We start from the raw sequence: 20,920 nt of genomic DNA, 5'->3' as shown, positions 1-20,920 counted from the left end.
TTTGTTCCTGGCTTCTATCACAGTGTAATGCTGACAAATGCCAGCATTACACTGACCAAAATGGCCACTGCCCACACCAAAGTGACTAATTTTATAAACTGTTTTGTCTTTTATCAATATCTTGTTGACTAGTCATGTGTGAACTGTTTTGGACACCTCACATTGAGGCAATTGCCAGGGGTGTCATATTGGGATACTGTATTAAATGTCTTGAAAGTAACATTTTCATATATTGAACAATGTTTAATTTTTCCATAATTTTGCAGCTGTGTTTCTGACTTTTGGGTTGTCCGGGATCATACCAGCTGTGCATTACACGCTTATCGAAGGTTTTGATTATGCCATCACACGTGCCTCTATGGGCTGGTTGATTCTCATGGGGGCGTTGTATGTGATTGGTGCATTGTTATATGCTGTACGAGTGCCCGAGAGGTTCTTCCCTGGCAAATGTGATCTCTGGGTATGTTATTTGTAAACGTTATGGCATTGGTCCCTTTACTTGATACTAATACAGTAATTTGCATGTATGTTGCTGTCATGTCTATATGCATGCATACACCTGCAGGTGCTATGTAGTTATTAATGTAATTTTGTGCATAATTGTGAAATGTTAAAATGTAAAAGCAATTTTAGTGAAATTTATAATCAAATACATTAACCATATCAAAAAAATGTTAAATGCAATAAAAGCCCAAATTTTACTCAGATTTGTGTCCATTCTCTAAAAATGTTTATCAAACATACAATTAAACAGTGGTAAATATTTTGTTCAAAGGTATGTGTAATTCTAGATTGCATTTTTGTATTTCAGTTCCAAAGTCATCAGATTTTCCACATACTGGTGATTGCTGCAGCCTTTGTCCACTACCACGGTATTTCCGAGATGGCTATGTATCGCCTCACGCATGGGGACTGCACCGCCGAAGATCTAGCAGTGATGGAGAATCAGGATCTCCTTTAAATTTTGTAATAAGATGTTATATGTGAGTGTGGTCTAGTTTGTGTGCTTTGTTAGGCAGATGCTGGCATCAGGCATGACAAATCTGGTGACAGGTTAGTGCTGACCTCACCCCTGGTGTTATGACAGGCTGTTTAGCAAAATGATGTTGGTTTTGTGCAAGTAGATTCATATGCCTAAAGATAATCACTCTTTAATCATTTCATTAGCTTATAGTTTTTGAAAAATGGTTTTCAAAATTATTAGACATCTAATGTTGATTGTCCATATAGTCCAAAGATATACACATTACATGGTACAGCAGTCACATTGGTTGTCAAGAAGTGTTGGATTTCTTTGATGGGGAAAAGCCAGTTAATCCTGTCAGTACTTCCAGTTATGCCAAATTTAACTAAAGATTTTCCATGTGATACCAGAGTGTTTTGAGGTGGATGCCAAATGTAATTGATTGTAATGCCCATTGATATTTGGTTGAAAAAAAGGCCTTCGAAATACGCGTTGATACCTCGGTAACTTTGCTGTATTGGTACTACCACACTATGTAAAGTATAAAGTGTAATGGCAACTATGATTCAATTACTGAGTTATGTTATTCCTAATATATTTCTTAAAAATATCAAAGCGTGGTAATTAGTTGTACAATGTCTCGGTCATAACTTATGTAGGAATAAGTTGAAGATTAGATGGTTGACTTTTGACATGTTTAATACTAGTGCCATGTGCAGTAGTGTCGACACCCACCTTGAGCCCCACCCACCACCTTCCACAGCGTTACAACCACTTCAGATGGCTCTATTGTCACTCTTGCACTGTGACTTGAAGACCCCACATTCTCAGAACCACAATCTCAAGTGACACTTGACCACACCTGATATCTAGTAGCATTGTTGATCACCCCCCACCCCCCCTTTTTCAGTAATCCTTTATGCCATGCTCATTTCCCCAACAATAACATGCTAAATACCTGTTGCTATGCTCCTCCACCCATAATCTCCAGTGACCTCATCTGTGTGTCAATCATGTTCAGCAGTCCCTTTGCTCATATTTAACTATATGAAGTAACTTTTTTTTTTACCATTTTGTGATCTTGTGACCGTCACAACAACTTGGTATGGTATGGGACTATAACTATTTCTTGAGCATTGTCACTACATTTTATGAAAGTGACCCATTTTACCTCGGGAAATGTTTCATAAGCTTATTAGTGTGTTACACATATATGCTACTTTCAACAACAGAAGTGCAACATCAAATGATAGAATGTTTCAACACTTGTCGTGCATCTAAGGGTAGGGTGGGTACTGGATGTTCAGCTGTTGCAAATTTGATTTGTAATATTTAAAGCATTGCATTCCACATTTTGCTCATTATGTATAACATTTTGATTTTGGATTGTGTGGGTAATGTTTTATATGGATTACACGAGTGACAGGAGTATTGTATGTAAGACGTGCAGGGGGACTACACAAGTGGTCAAGTGCATTAAAACTTTTTGGCTAAAAGTAATTGAAATAAAAATATGCATATCTGGTTTAGTTGGTATAAAAGTTACATTAACAATCGAGCCAACACAATTTTTGAAGACCACTAAATTGAGTGTCTAGGAGGAACCACAATACAGTATATACAAAATTTCCAGATGCATTGGTTGCTGTAATTAATATTGGCAAGTAATTATGATGCTAATCACTTGTCATGCATTTATCATGGCCAGATTTTTGCACCTTGAGCCATTTAAGAAGCAATGGGCAATAAAGGTGTAGAATGTTATATACTTGATAGAGGTGTGGTCCCATTGCTGAAGTGGCAAGTCATATGTCCCATGTATGTCTGGTTGCTTTTCAACGTTTCATTCGTGCTAGTATAATGCAATTGTAATACATTGCAATAATCTTCTATGCTTAGAATCATATTTTGTTTTCGAGAAAAAAAGGTATTTCGGCAATTTTATGTTGACTGTTGTCATTTAGGAGTTTTTCATTGGATTGATAGCTACACTGGGCCTCTTCCTGGGGAAGCTTTATTTAAATTTGTTGGAAACATAATAATTAAAATATTTTCATTACTTTTATAAAAAAAAACTAATTGTATTATTGAAGTTCATTATTGTTTGTATGTTGACTTTGGTTTCCACAGTATTATTTGTAATAAATGTATATATCTTGTATTTTGTTTTTGCATCTTGCCAAACCTCATCTTGTGTTTCTACATTGAAATTACTATAAAATCGGATACAAATAAAGATCCTGTAATTTCATGAATTTTACTTTTCTTTGCCACCTACTTTGTTTTATTTGCATTTTCTTAAAAGGATGTATTTATGGTGTGGTTTGTACATTTGCAGGAGACACAGGTGGTGGTGGTTTGGATAGATGTGTGAAAACACTCGATGGTGAATGATAAAAACTATTTTGTATATTTTATTTCAATACTGTAAGAAGTTTGCTGTTAGAAGAGGGTTAAAGTTTTGATGTAGTGTAAAATGTTCTCATTTGGTTCAATTGGTGATGGCTTGGGAAGTAGTATACAATTTTCAGAAGGCTGACAAAAACAAAAAACAAAAAAAATTAATGTTCCTTCTCAAAGATGCCGATTGGTAAGCATCCATAGTTCTTTGCTTTATTTCCCACTGTGTGAAATGACAAGTTGATACATTTTCAGCATGGGCCTACAGTCACTTTGTTTCATGAATATTTCCAGTATAAAGAAAGTAGTGACAACAAAAACGGTAAATCATGCACTCTGTAGCGAACAATGAAGTATGGATATCACTTGCTTTTCATGTAACTTTTATTATGATGTGTATTGGTTCACTGCATATTTAAATGATGCCTCTAGAAGCTTTTTTTTTTTTTTTTCGAATGTTGTGCTGCCAGTTTAATGCTAAGAACTGTGATGTAGTATTTATGAAAGTGGTGAATTTGTAGAGTATTGATCTTGAGGCTTTGTGTGAAAGTTAGATGCTAATTATTGGACATTTTGTGTGACCGTTTTTTTCACCAGCAGAAATGTTTGAATGAATTATTATAAGTATTTTTTATAGTGTATTACTATCAATCAAAGGGCATTTAACAGGGCATTGCAATACTTCAAAGCTCAGCCTCTTAGGAATTAGATAATTAAGTGTCGTGGTACTATTACAGCATTCATTGGCAACGTTCATGCTTTTGTTTATTTTTAAGAAGAGTGGCACTTGGTCATAAATCTACTTAAAGCCTAACATTAATGTATTTTAAATGATAACCATTTATTTCATTCCACTACCCTAAATAAGACTAGGATTTCTGTAAAAAAAAAAAAAAAGGCATCTAGTTGAAAAATACAAAGCTTTGATATAAAGTGTCTAGGAATACCTCCTCGAGGGGCTCACGTAACGTAGTCCTCATCTCCTGGCTTATAAAAAACCATCCTAAGAACATTACATTGGCATGTACATTTACCAGCATTAAGATTTGCATTAAAACCTGCTGAACTCCAGTGCCAGTGTTAGTGTGGAATGTTGGAATTTTGCACCTTGTTCCACTGATTAAGAAACTTGACTCATAAATTCCAAACTTAAATAAGTTCAGTTGTGACATTGCATACGTAATGCTGTAAAAGCACACCAGAAGTCTTGCATTCAATACAAAATAATATGGCAACTGTGCCGAGTACAGTACTGTAAGGTCCAGCACAAATTTGTGGTTAGGGCATTCAGCATGTCTTGTAATATTTCAAGTACAAAGTACAGCATTATGACTGATAAAAGTAGCTGTCATTAGATTGGTGCACAGGTACTTGAATGCGGGTAACTACTATGAGTCTCTACTGTCATTATTAATGTGGTTGAACATGTCATTTTTGACTGCAAAGCTAAAAACAAAAAACTTACATTGAACAAACCCATATTAATAAACTTAGGACTTTAGGACTTTGTGGGAGAAACATGTTCACATCATTCTTTGGCAGTCAAAAATACAAAGTCGAACTGGAGAGCCCTAAAGTTTTAAAAAAAAAGAGGCATTTCTTTTTTGTCATTCAGGCTCTGCAAGCTACCGAGACTAAATTATAACCTGGTTTATCACTTAAAAATGGTCTAAACATTTAATAATTTCTCAACTGTTTTGTTGTATAGATAGTATATTTTCTTCTAGTTTTAAAATACAATCTATTGCAATTGCATTTAGGTTATGAAGTACAAGTTAATTTTCAAACTGCTTCTGTTTCATACATATTAGTCTTAATTGCTCTACTCCATGTATTGAACAATTTAGAACAGTTGTGAACTTTATAATCAATATGCAAATTATAATAATAAAATGTTTGAGTTTAGCTATAACTTAAAGGAAGTAGTATGATACAAGTTTATTTATTCCCAAGAAGTTATATTTTAAAGTTTCTTGACTTTCCATAAATCTGCTCATGGCATTAAGCTTGGTATTGACATAATATGCATTATGTAAATATTAATTACACCTTATTTGTGAAGCCATTTCTATTACTGTACTCAATAATAACAGTGCATCTACCTATTTGTACTTGAGCTTTAACAGGTTTAATTTTATTGTCTGGGGGGAAAAAATAGTAAGACAAAGGTGCTTATAAACTTGATAATCTTGTGTAGTTTTGTATCAATAAAGCAAGTTTTGAGCTGTGATATAAGAGCAGTCAGGACTGAGTACCTCCTGTTATGCTGTACCGAGAATATCACCAGATAGTGCTAAGGATTTGTCTTGTATCAGCAGTTGTTGTTGTCTCTGCAAAGCTCTTGTTAAGTTAAGGCTTATTCTCTTTGCGATGCAGTATCTACAGTTAGTTTGTGATCAGTTAAGTTGTCTGCCTTCAAGCTTGTATGGTAAAATCTTGTCCTGTTTGTTGAAGCTGCAGAAGATTTCTTACTGATGTGGTCAAAGTTATCTCTGTAAGCTTCAGTAGTCAAAATTATCATAAACTACAGTGCAGCTGAACTTTTTGCATCTCGACTGTTGTCTAGAATGTCTTCTGACTGAATAGCTGTTGTTAATGAAATGAACCAAGACTTAATGGAGAAAAATAAATTATGGTTTAGTCATAATACAATAATTTTGTGATTTATTCATTGATCAGACATCCCAAATTAAGTTTTTGACATTATTTTTCCTCATTTTAGCAGGATATTGATGCGATGGTATTTCAATCTGAATTGAAATTTATGATTACAGTACTACAATGAGTAATTGTTATACAAGATACATTTTAACTTGCCAGAAGAAAAAGTGAGTTACATATAAATTAGTTAAGTGAAAAAATGATGAATGTTTGCCTGTTAGGTGTATTTGTACAGAGGTGACAATTTTGGGAATATTAGTTGTGTAGTCTGTGGTAGAGCCAATACAGGACATGAGCACTTGATTATCCCAACTATGTGCTGAACAAAGTTTTGTTTGTGTATCCAAGTGTTGGTAGTACCTTGTGACTGATGTTCTAAACTGTTTTGTTTAATGGTCTTATTTTTCTGTTTTTGCATCTAAATTATTATTAATAGCATATAGTAGTTTTCAAATAGCATAGGTGTTCTTATTTATTTCATCAAATCTTTATTTTTTAATAGGTTGCAGTTTTTATAGAAAAAACAACTGTTGAAACTGGAACACACTCATTGTTTGTTACACTGTAATGAAAATATAGAGGAAATATATTATAATGAATATTGGAGTTTTAATGTAAGACCTTTTAGATTATGCTGCAGTATATCACACGATAGAACAAAAAAGTAATATAAAAGATTTGGGAGTAATCATGTCCGAAGACCTTATTTTAAAGAACACAAAACAGCTATGACAACTGCATGAAAAGTGACAGGTTGGATAACGAGTCTTTCAAACAAAGATGCCAGACCAATGATGATACTTTGACACTAGTGATCTCTAGAGTGGAATACTGTAGTATACTAACAGCTGGAGAAATTGCTGACTTGGAGACTGTGCAACGGTCCTTTACTGTCCAAATCCACTCGATAAAACTTCTAAATTATAGTGCTCCTCAAAATAATTTGATGCTACACAAGAAATATTACATAGGGACAGTGTAGTAAATAATGGATTTTCATTACATTTTAGTACTACTTGGGTGGCCTTTTCTATCAACAATTCTATCTACATTACAGTCTAGACAACAAAATAGTCTAGGACCCAAGACTGTTCAACACTCCCTCTAAACATAAGGGGCATAACTTGCTTACCTCTCAGTGTTCAAGAGAGAACCTGATAAACACCTCCATAGAATACCTGAACTACTAGGCTATGATTAATATATCAGACTGGTATCAGCTGCATCCAACAGCCTGGTCAGATACCGAGCTGCAGAGACGGCTCGGAACTACCATAGGGTAAGGTTATGTGACCTTACGGGTTACATCCGGGTAGCAGGACGTTTCAAGCAACAGTCTGTAGACCAAGTTATCCCAACTCTGGCTCCAGTCCGAGCGTGGGGAGTAGAACTCGCAGAACCCACTACATATATGATACGGAAGGGGCCACAGGGCAGGGGATAACAGATGAAGATTTAGAGGACTTGAAAGGAATCTTCAGCAAAGTGCAGGCAAGTGCTACACACAAGTGCAACCGAAGAAATGTAAAACCTTTGTAGAATAAAGAAGGTCCAATATAGAGAACAAAAACTAGCCAAGGTTACTTTCAAAAGGAGGCATCTGGTAAAGGCCACATTTTTTTATTTATTTACATACATACATATAAGTTCTTATATTCTTGTGCAGCCACTAGCAAACATAGTGTTTCGGGCAAGTCCTTAATCCTAATTTTGCCCGGAATATGACCCACTGAATTGTTTAACAACCAGGTAGCCACTCACTGTTGGGTGAACAGAGGCTACAGTTAAGGATTGGCACAAAGTAAATCCTCCACGGCCAGGATACGAACCCAGGCCAAAGCCCTCACGAAATGCAGAGAAAGTGTTTTACCACTACGTGGACATTATTTGAATCTGGTTACATAATCATACAGTTGCATTTTGTGAACAGCTCCTCCTTGTCTGGGTAGGTGCCATTTTAAAATCTTAGTATTTTTTCAGCAAGATGAATATCCTTAATCCTGACTTATCTTACACCTGTACATGGTTTGAGTATATTTTGGGTGTTGATATCCAATGGTAAAGATTAAGTCAAAGCCAGACATTAAACGTAGGAAACTTGTACAGTATATGACTTCAGTATGCAGGATAAAGAACCTGGTAATGCAATGAAGTTCACTCCTTTCTTGCATGAAACCATGTATCTGGGTGATACATAAGGCCCGAAGACTATAGAAGCAAGTAAGCAATTATCAAAAAAAGGTGCCAAGCCAGAAAAAGCACCAACTAGCTCTGTGGAGAAGATGGTTTACAACCACATTTTTTAAAGTCTTGCAAGGTACTGTACAGTACTGTACTACAGTACTGTAGTAATGGAAATTGGGTGGAAGACATTCTGTTACTGTACTTAGGTTTAGGAATGGGAATAATGAGACTGTTGGTCCATTAAATGAAGAGTTCCCCAGTTACACAGTTCAAGCAAAGTAATTTCTGGTGCCACAGGAAGCAAACAGTATATCATAAGCAATTTCAACTTTCCTATTAAATTGGCTTTAACTTCATTCAGGGATGAGTGTAGTACAAATTCAGTAAATGGCATGTTTCAGTGATCTTTCTTACGGGGCATCAAATCAATGCACACTGAAATCACATTAAAGTGATGTATGAATGAGAACATCAGTAGGAACCGTGAGTAGGATTTTAACCCACACACTTGGTTCTCCAAGCAAATACCCTAGACCACTACACTACGACATGGTCAAAAGCAATGCAACCTGAGACTCCACTGAATCATTTAGGGGTCCTGAACTGAAGCCCAATCAGGGTTTCATACTTTGATGCCCTTGCACCCTGGCTTATGGTCCAGTAATTCTACCTGCAACGCTTCTTGTCAAATGCACAATGAATTCACATTAACGTGATGTATCAATGAGAAAGTCTGTAGGATCCGTGAGGAGGATTCGAACCTGCTCACTCGGTACTCCCAAGCAAACACCATTTTCATCGTGCATTTGGCGAGACGCATTGAAGGTAGAACTACTTGACCATAAGACAGAGTGCATAGTGGCAATGTGTGAAACCCTGATTGGGCTTCAGTTGGAAGCCAAAGGACCTCTAGAGGATTCTGTGGAATCCCAGCTTGCATTGCTTTTGACCATGTCGTGGTGTAGTGGTCTAGGGTGTTTGCTTGGGAGTACCAAGTTCAACTCCTCCCCATGTTCCTGTTGATCTTCTCATGAAACCAATGTCATATTCTATCTTTGAATATATAGAACTGTACTGTACAGAATACTGAATATTGTACATCAAAATTACAACACGTACAGTACTGTACTGTACCGTGCACACATTTCATACTGCAAGGTTATACCCAACTGCAAATGTTCCTAGATATAGTTTCTACAGCCATTTCATCCCACAGTACTGTACTGGATTAATTCTACCTGAGAAGAAACTGGCACATTTATTTCTCTTCTTTTGGACACACTGTCAAACTCATACACAATCAGTGATGCACAACTTATTGAGGGAAAATAACACCAATACTTTGTTTATAAAATTTACAATAATTTAGAAATCCCACAATAAAAAGTGTCTTAGAATTTGTTTAAGCTTTATATCTTACAATTGCAATGTAAATTTAAATAAAAATGTTATTTGTAAATTTTTTGGCAATACAATGGCCATAAAAATTATATAAAACAACAAGAAGACAATTTCATATAAAGTACTGTTACATTATATATGAATAATTTTAACATCAAGACTAAAATAAATAAATTCACTGGTTAAAAATAACAGTACCGTACTGAAATGTACAGTGTTTACAAGAGGAAATTTTATTTACACCTTAGAATCTCTTGAGTAGCAAGATTTAAAAGCACATTAAAGTCAATATTTAGATGTTGCCTCCAGAACCGTCTAACACGGCCCCATACCTCAACAGGAAAATTTGGCGAGCCAATACCATGGAATACTCGGGCTACTGCTCGACCAGTCCACTGCTGATCCACATGGGTAGATATAAGAGCACGTACGCTATTACGAACACCTGCTTCTATCTCGGGTCGTATATAAACTTTTTCCTGAATTATAACTCCGGATAGGTCTTTACCTTCTTTGGAAAAGTATTCCCGTAATTCTGTTTTAAGTTTGACACATCGGTCCATATCAACTGAATCACAGCATAACAGAAGGGAGCTGTGTGATACGGAACGAAGCAGTTCATACGTATAATGGAGTTGTCTTAATTGGTCATGTTCCTGAGTCCGAGCTCTCTTAAATAAGGTATCTAATAACTGATCACACTCATCATCACTCAAGTCTCCACGAGCTTCCAAGTGAAAAGATAGATCAGTCAACTCTACGGTCACTCCTGATCGCTTGACCTTTCCTCCATTTGAAAGAGCTTGTGTGTTCCATTCTAGTGCCTTTAACTCCCTTTTAACAATCTTGCTGTCCCAGCCCATTCGAGATGATACCTCCACTACTGGGAAACTCACTCTGCTGGTGTTTTCAAAGCTAACTCCTTTCTGACGTTCAAGGGCAATTGCGACGGCCAGAGGTGGACATCGGTGACTTATGGCAACTAACTGTCTGGGCCCTCCATAGCAAGAAACATTGCAGTTTGAATACACATGTGATTTAAGATGAACAAGGTTTCCCTGGTGCAACTCTATGTAACATAACAAAGTCTCCAAATTTTCTTCAGGAAGGTCTAGTTCCTCCACTAAATTATGTATGGGTATTGCTATCTCATGTCGAGGACAGGAGGAAACAGACAGTTGCACTGAAAAAGGGCCTGGAGCAGATGATTCAATATCCGAGTTTTTTATGTCTTCTTGGTCTTCAATTGTCCTGGATGCCTGGCTGCTGACAGGCGACAAAGGCGCACAAGGTGGCAATTCAGATGCTGGAATATCAGAAATAGTGTCTTCAATATCATTAACCTTATAACATTTATCCTCCTCCTTGCTTTCTTGAAAACGTTCAAGGCTTTTAACTTTGGCACAAGTGCAGGGTTTAAATATTTTGTTGAGGAGTTTTCTTACTGTATGTCGATCCACAGAATTGGCATATATATGCCTCTTGAGTTCCTGGATGTCCCTTCCATCAAGTGCATCAAGAAAGAGATGACAATGAGCATCTTGCCCATCCCGGCCAGCACGTCCAATCTCCTGCACATAGCTTTCTACATTTCTAGGCATGTTAAAGTGGATGATACCCCGTACATCTGACTTATTTATTCCCATGCCAAAGGCTACTGTAGCAACAACTATTCTCAGTTTACCAGACATAAACCTTTTTTGAACTTGCTGTCGCCTATGTGAGCTTAATCCAGCATGGTATGCCTCGGCATCAAATGATATTCCCTTCGTTCTTTTTAGGTTGCTCTTCACATCAACTTTTTTAGGATCCAAGAGTTGAGACCTGATTAATGTGGCAACTCGCTCACATTCATCTCGTCTTGTGCAATAGATGATGATAGACTTACACGAAGAGAACCTGTCTCCCTGAAGCAAAGATATCAATGCCTGTTCCCGAACTTGGTCACGAGACACAGACAAATGTAGGTTATCGGGAACGCTTGTCCCACGAATTATGCCAGCATCAAAATTGGGAATGAGTAGGTGTCGTGCAATACTAAGTGCTGTGGTTTGGCGGGCAGTAGCAGTTAATCCTAAAATTGTCTGAACACCCAACCTCTCCCTTAATACCTGACAAACACGAAGATACGACGGACGGAAATTATGAGACCATTCTGACACACAATGAGCTTCATCTAGGCAGGCAAAAGCTACTGGAGGTAGTTCTTTAAGTAATGTACCGAGGACACCACCTGTACTACTAGCCACCACAGCTTCTGGAGAAACTAGCAAAATGTGAGCAGTCCCAGATGTAATAGCATTTATGGCATGTGACCGCTGGGTTGCATTTTGATGTGTATGAAGGCAGACAGCATGAAGGAAGTTAGGAAGACCAATCACCTGGTCCTCCATGAGTGACACAAGAGGCGATACACATATAGTGATGCAGTTATTATGCTTGGCATAGAGGTAGGCTGGAAGTTGATAACACAAACTTTTACCAGACCCTGTTGATAAGACTAACAAAGTTGACAGCCCAGATAAAACCCTCATGACAGCCTTTTCTTGACCTGGTCTGAAGGCTGAGAAACCAAACATCTTAAGTGCATCATACACCTCATTTGACGTGGGACCAATGTCTCCATTTTCTAATGGATAAAGTGGCTTAACAGTAGGTCTGTCACATGCCCAGTGACTGAAAGATGAACTTGATTGTGCTGAAGTGCTAGATTGCTGGCTATTTGTTATTGTTGAGCCTTGTGAAGGAATTTCACTGTCGGGTTCACTTGCCTGCATATTAGTTTCATCAAAGTTTGCAAATAGATCATCATCTAAATCCACATGATTGAATGTTTCCATCTCTTCTGATATTTCAACAAGATCATTAGGCTGTGAATGTGCCTGACTTTCATCTATATTTGTGCTGCACTTCTGTACTAATTCACATGTAGTGTTTACCATTTCACTGCAGTTAGAGTCGTCTTGTGCTTTCTGACTTTCATCAGCAAGCAAGCCTAAATCTCCTTGCACACATTTACCATCAAAGTCCTTTCTATTGTCAGATTCTTCAACCTTTGTGAACATTTTTGATAACAATGCATTACCACTAAAAGTTTTAATACCCATTGCCATTGCTGCTGCATCCTCAAGACTGAGAAAATTTGATTCTGTCTCATTGTAATACTCTAAAGAGAGAAGATTATCTCCCCTTTTACCTGAACAGTTCTTGGCCCAGTGTCCAAAGTCACCACACTTGAAGCACGTAAGCTTCTTTATAGCACCCTCGTTTCCTGCCTCGGCACTCTTCATAACCTTCTTCTTTTTCCATTCCTGCCTCTTGTATTTACCAGCAGTCATGTTTTTTTTGCCTCGGACAAATACCTTTTTCTTCAAGTTAATACGTACATAATTATTATTTGCAGAGCCCGAGGAAACCTTCTTCACAAAGCGGTCTTCAGCACTCCCAACAGCCTTTTTGTTTGTGTTTTTCATACCATGTGCCTCAATATCCTCAATTTCCTCATAGCCCTCCTCAAAAGGTTTTGAGGAATGGGTTACATTTTGCTCTTTATTTTGTACTCCATCAGTCGAATCAATGGATGTAGCATTAGCAGTCGCTGATGAACTCTTCCTTCTATTAGGAATTCTTTTCAAGACTTTGTTTTGCTGTTTCCTCTCAGGTATTGCAACAGCCTTTGGTACTTTCTTTCTTGCTATTCGTTTCTTCTTGGGTGGTGGCCAAATTGACTGAATTTTCCCACTTTCCTCCATTTCTTCTAAACTTTCCACTTTCTTCCTTTTTCTTACATGTTTATCATTACTTTTTTCTTCAGTTGGCATCTGCTGTTTTGAGCTTTCACTCATTCTTTCATTATTATCTATTTCATCAATTGGCTCAATGCTGTAAGTCATGCCACTTCTCAATGCTCTTCTGGGTTCTTGCCTTATTTGACTGTTGTTGATCTCACTCCCAGAAATCTCTCCATCAAAAACATATGGATCATCATCTATGTGTTCGCCTGTCCCAATACCAACCTTGTTTATCGAGTGCTTCTTATTCCTCAAAGTAACTCTTTTGCGTTTTACACCAGTCGCAGCAGCACTTGACTTTTCCATGAAATGCATTTCTCCATGCGAGTCGTTCTCTTTTTCATGACTTGAGTATCCTTTTGCAATACCATCTTCATTAAAGTTTTTCAACACATTATCTCTCCTGCCTGCTGGAGTGCGTACATGTGACGAAGTGTGCGGCTGTGGCTGGGTGCATTCTGCATTCATATGTGAAGGTGAAATTTCTAGTGGTAACCTCTGGGGAGTACTTCTATCTTCCTCATCCTCTTCCTCCTTCCATTCTTTGTCAATAAGTTTCATCTTCCAACTTTCAGAAGATACATTCCCAACTTTTTCCTTAGATTGATCTACAAACTCTGTGCCTGTACAACGCTCCACCCACCCACGGTTCAAACCTGCTTTTTTCTTGACAGCAAGTGTTTCTAAATCAAAATCTGTAGATGTTATGATGGAAACGGCCTTAATTGTTTGAACATTTAATTTCTTATCATCTTGTCTCTTGTGAAGTCTGAAAGGCATTTTATTAGTCTCAAATAACTTATCATCAAAATAATTATTTTTCAGAGTATCAAAGACACTTGTCTTTGCCCCTTCCATAGCTTCAGATTCACACGATATTTTATAATCTGAAACTGGTTCAACAAGCCCAATGGTAGTGTGTCCTTTTAATGTGTTCTCTGTTGAAACTGCTTGAGTGCTGGCACTGACATGAAGACTGAAGTCAGCTTTATGTTCAGGTACCATGCTAGAAATATTTTCCTTATCTTTCTGAATGTTTGGTTTTACACTAGAAGTCTGCTTCATAGAATTTGTTGGTATATGTCTTTTCTCCTCCTTTTTTGGCTTTTTCAGGGATGTTCTTACTTTTATGGTACCACTAGCCCGGAGCTTTTCTGCCATTTTTGTGTAAAGTGAAGTGTCCTTGCTGCTCACTTTTATTGGAGTTTGTTTATCTTTGTTGAGGTGTTTGCCCCAAATATTGCCATTACTGGTTTTTGGAAGTGGAGTAGATATGTCTGTTGTGAATTCACACGTCAGGCTGGACAAGTTTGCATCTTCTGAAGGCACCGCTGTGCTGTTTAATGTTAAAGTTTCTTCTTCCATTCCATCATCCATGCTCTTATCTTTACTACTGTCAATAGATGCACTTTTGGAACAGTGCAAAATCTTTGAAGATTCGCCATTATTAAGAATATTGTTGTAATGAACAATTTGATCACTCAAAGCTGTCTCATAACTTCCATTACAACTTGCTCCATTTATTCTCACCTTCTTGTCACTTGTGTACTCCCTAGTAGTATTTTTAGTTTGTTCCAAACCTTTACGGTAGAAGTGATATGCTTTGTAAGCCGCCTTTATGTCATCTGGTGCCATTGCTAGGGCAGCCTTGTCTGGACGGCAATTGTTGACTACCTTGTATTCACCCTCCCATTTCTGTGAAGCAAAATTATCATTAATTTTGCACTATAATATAATAAAAGGCAGTACAAAGTTGTATTAATAACACAACTGAAGACTACATACAAAAAACAGAGCACATGTCACCTCTCAAACTTCCCAAAATTACTAACAGCAAACATAATACAGTACCTAGTCACTAAATAATGAAACCTCCTTCAATAAGTTAGCAGAAAAAGCCATTATGTACTGTAACTAAATATTGTTTGATTGCATGAAAATAATTAAAAATCCACTCATAAGGCCAACATATCTCAAGTTAGGAAAATGGATATTTAACCTGATTACATATATTCTTTTTGCAAGCACTTCCTAAGAAATATCTTTTGCAGATAAAATATTTAAAAAATTTCTTATTACATTTATAATAAAACAAATAAATGTCTTTACTTTATGACAAAAAGTGGCCCAACTCAATAAACTAAAAGTGATGACAAAACATCAAATATAATTTGTATAAATCAAAGTTTCTATAATATTCAGTAAGTTATTTATCAGGAGGAAAATACAACCAAAACTTGGCTTTCCTCTTAGTAATTACAGCACTACGTTTTATATTTCATTACATTTTTAACATTGAAAAATCAAGTGTTGAATGTAATGAAACCCATTTCTAGCAGGGGCCTCTGAGCTCCTCCGTAGCTCCTCTGAGCTACCTGGGACCAGGACCAGAATCTGTCTCTCTCCATGAGGTGAGAGACAGATATCCATGAGGTGAGGCTTAGCTATCAGAGATTAACCCAACACTGAGAACAAAACCTTGGTCAGCAAGAATAAGCACAATAAAATAAGCTGAGCTCCGATATATTTGTAAATAGATTGAATGACAAAGGAGGAAGGCATGACACCAATGAACAAAAAAATCCTATAGAGGAAAATGATGACATTGGATCCCCTTTGGGAAAAGCAGAGCACACTGCATGGTTTCAACCACTTCAAAAAAGGTCACCCACCACAGAATTCAATACAATGCTTTCAGCCACTCATGGCCCAAAGGATAAACCACATAGGCTACTCAGAAGCCAGTCGAGTCACCAGCAGATAAGTCAAGACTTCATGAGCACCAGCCAAAGATGGCAGCATAGCTGCAAGAGAGGCAACTGCAGCAAACAGGAAGGCCATCCTGGTATCGAAGGCCAGTACCACTCAACGCAGAACCTAAGAAGGCATTAGTTGGACTTGTGCTAGATGTCTAGAGAGCTGAAGTAAGTTAAACACGAAAGAAACATATCTGATACAGGCAGACAAGTTGAATAATCAGCAGCCCATGCCAGTCAATTGTAAAGATAGGTCGGAATGTAGATGGAGATGTCGAAGGACCAAGGCAGAGCCAAAAAATATTACAAGAGGTGCCTACACTGAACCACAGTCAATCCCTGAACTCTGAGTGGATATTTAAAAGGGTGTCTGTCTACCTGTTGTCTACTGATCGTTGGTTCTGGGGATCAGCATCCCCACAGCCCAGTCTCTGACCAGACCTCCAGGTTGGTGGTCTGGTCAACCAGGCTGTCAGACACAGCTGCTCCCAGTCTGTTATATGAGTCACCGCCTGATTGATCAGGTATCCTTTGGAATTGTTTATCAAGTTCTCTCTTCAATACAGTGTCTGCTAATTATGGCACTTATGTTTAGAGGGCGAGTTGAAAAGTCCTTGGTCCCTTAATGTTGATAGAGATGTCTCTTAGTGTACCTATTGCACCTCTGTTGTGTTCGCTTTTTTCTTTTAACAAAGGGAGGTACAGAAACAGATGACTTCTGACTCCTTTTATCAGGTTGAGACCTTTCCTTTTCCATACCTCATGGTAAACCATACCCTACTGTTTTCTCTGGAATGTGACCCGCCAATCGTAATAATCAGGTACTTAATTATTACTGGGCAAAACAGGGGCAAACAATTATGATTTGGCACCCAGTCAATCCTCCCTGGCCAGGACTTGAACCCAGACCAAATCACTCGTGAGGTGCAGGGAGAGTGTGTTACCACTATCACTGCTGTGTGTTACCACAATGTTATGCATTACGTACCAATAAATGGCTATGAACTTCACAGAATATACTTCACAGTCTTGTGCATGTAAATGACTACAGTATAACTATTCAGTGAAACTGTGTTTTAGTTTACTTTCCTGGCTCGTGTGAAGAAAGATGACAGCCACAGATATATCTATTTTGAAATTGTTTGGCACTGCCTTCAATGTGGTTTTGCTGCTATCGAGTTACACCACTGCCTTGGTTAAGGTTAGGGACTTTGTTCCAAACCTGTGCCTTGGTAATTGTAGATTCACATTTTCTCCTGATGCATATTCCTTATTTTGCAGCAGCAACTGAAACAAACCACATCGAGCCAAATTTGAGGGAAGGTGAAACAATAGACACCTGCACAAGAGGTGCAAATCCAAGCCATGAAACAGTACTTGAAAAGGCATTTATGGATCTGAATATCCAGGAAGCAGGTCCATTATTCTTTGTGTTACCTAATTATACGGAAACAAAGGGAGTTATAATATAGTCTGTAAAATAACTGGTTATATTAGCTAAACCACTTTACAAATGGGTGATGTGTCTTGCTGTTTGGAAACCAGGGCTAAGGAGTATGGAAAATTGGTTTCACAAATATTCAGATGTTGTTATTATTTTAATACTGAATCTCCATAGGTATTCCATATACAGTAGTTATTGTCATTTTACAGAAACATATCATCTCATTCATACCATAAATGTTGCAATAAACCTAATATAACAGTTTTAGAGTCAATCTAGAATGTCAATAATTTTGTTGTGTTCAAACATGGATGATTTCACCCTAATTGCATGGAATTGTTTTAGACAAAATTTTGCAATGTTTTAGCCCTAAACTTGGTGTGAAATTTCATAAAAGGATAAATGAAAAGGAAAGGTAGGGGAAAATTGACAAATAAGTATTATGACAGTGAACGTGATGTAACAAAATGCCAGGCAACACTGTAAGATAACAAGAAAATCTAGAGAGAACATGTTGCAAAATTTAATGAAAAATAACGCTACAGTACTGATAGTTGCAAATCAAGTAAGCTGAAACAGCTACATACTTTTATTTTGAGCTTTGCTTGTGTAAGTTTGTCCTGCCATAATGATGAGCACGAGTCTTCCTCTGCCATGGATCTGTGATGCTGTAAGAAACAAAACTATTGTACCATCTAAATTTTAAATAATGAATGAATAATGACTTTAAATAATTTTAAATAATGAATAATAATGAATAGCAAGACAAAAATCTCTATAATGAAGTACAGATGATAATTTTTAAGTAAGATGAAAAAGAAATACAAGATAAAGTAGATGATAAGCAAAAATAATATGGGAAAAACAGCAGAATATGTAAAAATCAAATGGTTAATGTAATGAAAGAACATTTTCTGGTTGACTCCTCAGTAGCTCCCTGTTGCTTAAATGTTTGTACAGATAAGCCTTAGGAAATCTGACGTGCCTTTGAGACTCATGCTGACCTACCAGCAGCCAGGACCAAACTATGGCACTCTCCACAAGGTGAAGGAGTCTTGGTGATAACACATCTACCCAAAACTGATGAAATCACCCAAAAAATGCTTGAAAGCAAACATTAAAAAATAGAAACAAGGCAAACTGTAGTTTGATGAAGGTATACAATCCTAGCCCCAATTAGTGAGACCAGGTCACTCGGGATCCACTCCATCAGCCATCTCACTCATGAGTATAGAATCACATAACCCAAAATGACAAGGAAAGAAAGACTGGCTTGGGGATGGAGAGCCACCAGAAAATGGCATTTCATTATATTAAACTCTTGATTTCTGGGAAGGCTTTTTCAGTAGCTTTCCAATGCTTATTTGCAATGGTCACTCAGAGAGGAAAATGGTTTTGCTGAAAAGGAATATCTGATATTTATAACCAGAAAATATGTGGAATATTTTACTCATGTGAGAAGACAGAAGCATCAACAGCATCTAAGTGCCACACAAGTGTGGTGTGGCTGCAGAACATCTAGCAAATACTGTAGCAAAAGGCCAACACCACATTGGTACACCAAATACCCTGATGTGAATATTAGCAGTAGACACATTTGCAGTAGACACAGTAGACATATCCCCCATCCTATCCTAAATCCCTTACCCTACAATCATTCCAAGTGCACAGAGACTACGGGACGACCTGGACAAACTGGAGGAATGGTTTGGAAAATGGCTACTAAAGTTTATTTTAGGAAAGTGTAAAGTAATGAAATTAGGTGAAGGAAGCAGAACAAACACAAGGTACCATCTGGGAAGTGAAATCCTGCAAGAGTTAAATAGGGAGAAAGATCTGGGGGTTGATATCATACCGAACCTGTCCCCAGAAGCCCACATCAAAAGGATATCATCAGCGGCATATGCTAGATTGGTCAACACAAGAACTGCCTTTAGAAACATGTGTAAGGAATCGTTCAGGACCTTGTATACCACTTACGTCAGACCAATCCTGGAGTACGCAGCTGCAGCCTGGAGTCCATACCTAGTTAAACACAAGACAAAGTTAGAGAAGATTCGAAGGTATGCCACCAGACTAGTCCCAGAAGTGAGAAGTATGAGTGAAGAGGAACGGCTATGGGACCTAACCCTCACATCCCTCAGTATCAGAGGCCCGAGACTGTTCAACACGCTTCTACTATATATAAGGGACATAACTGGCCAATCCCTCAGTTTCTCAGAGCCCTCAGAGTGAACTCGGTAAACACCTCCGAAGGATACCTGATAAACCAGGCTGTGCCTTATACGTTAGGCTACGAGCAGCCATGTCCAACAGCAAGAGGCCTGGTCTATGACTGGGCCGCAAGGATGCTAAGCCCTGAACATACCTCAAGGTAATCTTAAGGCAGATAACTTCCCTGGAAGATAGAAGAGCAAGGGGATACATGATCACCACCTACAAAACTCTTAGAGGAATTGACAGGATGGACAAAGACAAACTATTTAGCATGGGTGGAAAATGAACAAAGGGACACAAATGGAAACCTAGTACCCAAATGAGCCATAGATACCTTAGAAAGAATATTTTCTGGGTCAGGGTAGTCAACAGATGGAATGCATTAGGCAGTGATGTTGTGGAGGCTGACTCCATACACATTCTCAAATGTAGATATGATAAGAGCCTAGTCGGCTCTGGAACCTGTACACCAGTTGACAGTTAAGAGGCAGGATCAAAGAGCCAAAGCTCAATCCCCGCAAGCGCAACTAGGCATGTATAGTCGTGAAGGCTTAGTGCTTTCTCCTGATAATTACCTTTACCTTATCTATTTCACACAAAGTCTAGAAAGGCATGGCTAAATGATCTGGCCAAGTTGTGAATAACCTAATCGAACCTGGCCTTAAAATGCATAAATTAACATGAATTCGGTGAACCGAAGGTCGAGACATTCTTGCATACTCAATCATAGAGGGAGCTAATTTTTGGATCCTTCAGTAACATCTAATCTGGAAATTCTTCTCCCGAGTGCGCTGCCACTGGCCACTCAGGCACTCACCGGCACCTCGAGTACATGTCAAATAATTAACATAACAAAATGTTATGTTAATTATTCTTAACATCACAAAATACGCGCCAAATGTTCCTTAATGTGAACATTTATCTTGTTTTATTACGTAATTGGCAACTCATGAATTAATAATGATTTGACCCTTTTGGAGAATGTGCTAATATAGATGAACAATAATATATTTGTTACAGAAATGTAAGAGATAATTACTAAAATATAAGTTAAGCTCCAACTCCCTTCGAATAAGACGCGGCCTTTGTTATTCTCTAACTT

The 20,920-nt window shown here is 37.8% G+C and overlaps 2 protein-coding genes across 3 annotated transcripts in view; one reads left to right on the top strand and one right to left on the bottom strand.

The window, feature by feature from the left end:
- The window catches only part of AdipoR (adiponectin receptor), a 22,709-nt gene extending 16,083 nt beyond the window's left edge, over window positions 1–6,626 (top strand). The window contains exons 6-7 of the mRNA XM_045736525.2: window positions 267–460; window positions 812–6,626. Coding sequence (XP_045592481.1) covers window positions 267–460; window positions 812–961 — 344 coding nt within the window. The 3' untranslated portion in view covers window positions 962–6,626. The remainder of the gene's footprint in view (window positions 1–266; window positions 461–811) is intronic.
- Window positions 4,141–20,920, bottom strand: RecQ4 (RecQ4 helicase). 2 transcript variants are annotated; one of them, XM_045736527.2, is made up of 3 exons: window positions 20,858–20,920; window positions 18,189–18,269; window positions 4,141–15,096 (listed from the first exon to the last, which is right to left on the bottom strand). In XM_045736527.2, exons 2-3 carry the CDS (start codon window positions 18,255–18,257, stop codon window positions 9,844–9,846), a joined length of 5,322 nt encoding a protein of 1,773 aa, XP_045592483.2. In that variant the 5' UTR covers window positions 18,258–18,269; window positions 20,858–20,920; the 3' UTR covers window positions 4,141–9,843. The 2 variants fall into 2 exon arrangements, with proteins under 2 accessions (XP_045592483.2, XP_045592484.2); XM_045736528.2 differs by lacking the exon at window positions 20,858–20,920 and adding an exon at window positions 20,153–20,335.

This window comes from Procambarus clarkii, chromosome 18, assembly GCF_040958095.1.
Source record: "Procambarus clarkii isolate CNS0578487 chromosome 18, FALCON_Pclarkii_2.0, whole genome shotgun sequence".
NCBI lineage: Eukaryota > Metazoa > Arthropoda > Malacostraca > Decapoda > Cambaridae > Procambarus > Procambarus clarkii.
Note: the sequence above shows the minus strand (reverse complement) of the source record. Positions and strands in the feature narration are given on the sequence as shown.

Excerpts from the sequence above, each read along its gene's own strand:
- RecQ4 (XM_045736527.2), bottom strand. The coding sequence starts at position 18,257 with ATGGCAGAGGAAGACTCGTGCTCATCATTATGGCAGGACAAACTTACA. Across the intron at positions 15,097-18,188 it reads AAGCAAAGCTCAAAATAAAA|AAATGGGAGGGTGAATACAA; the intron begins GTATGTAGCTGT and ends TTTGCTTCACAG.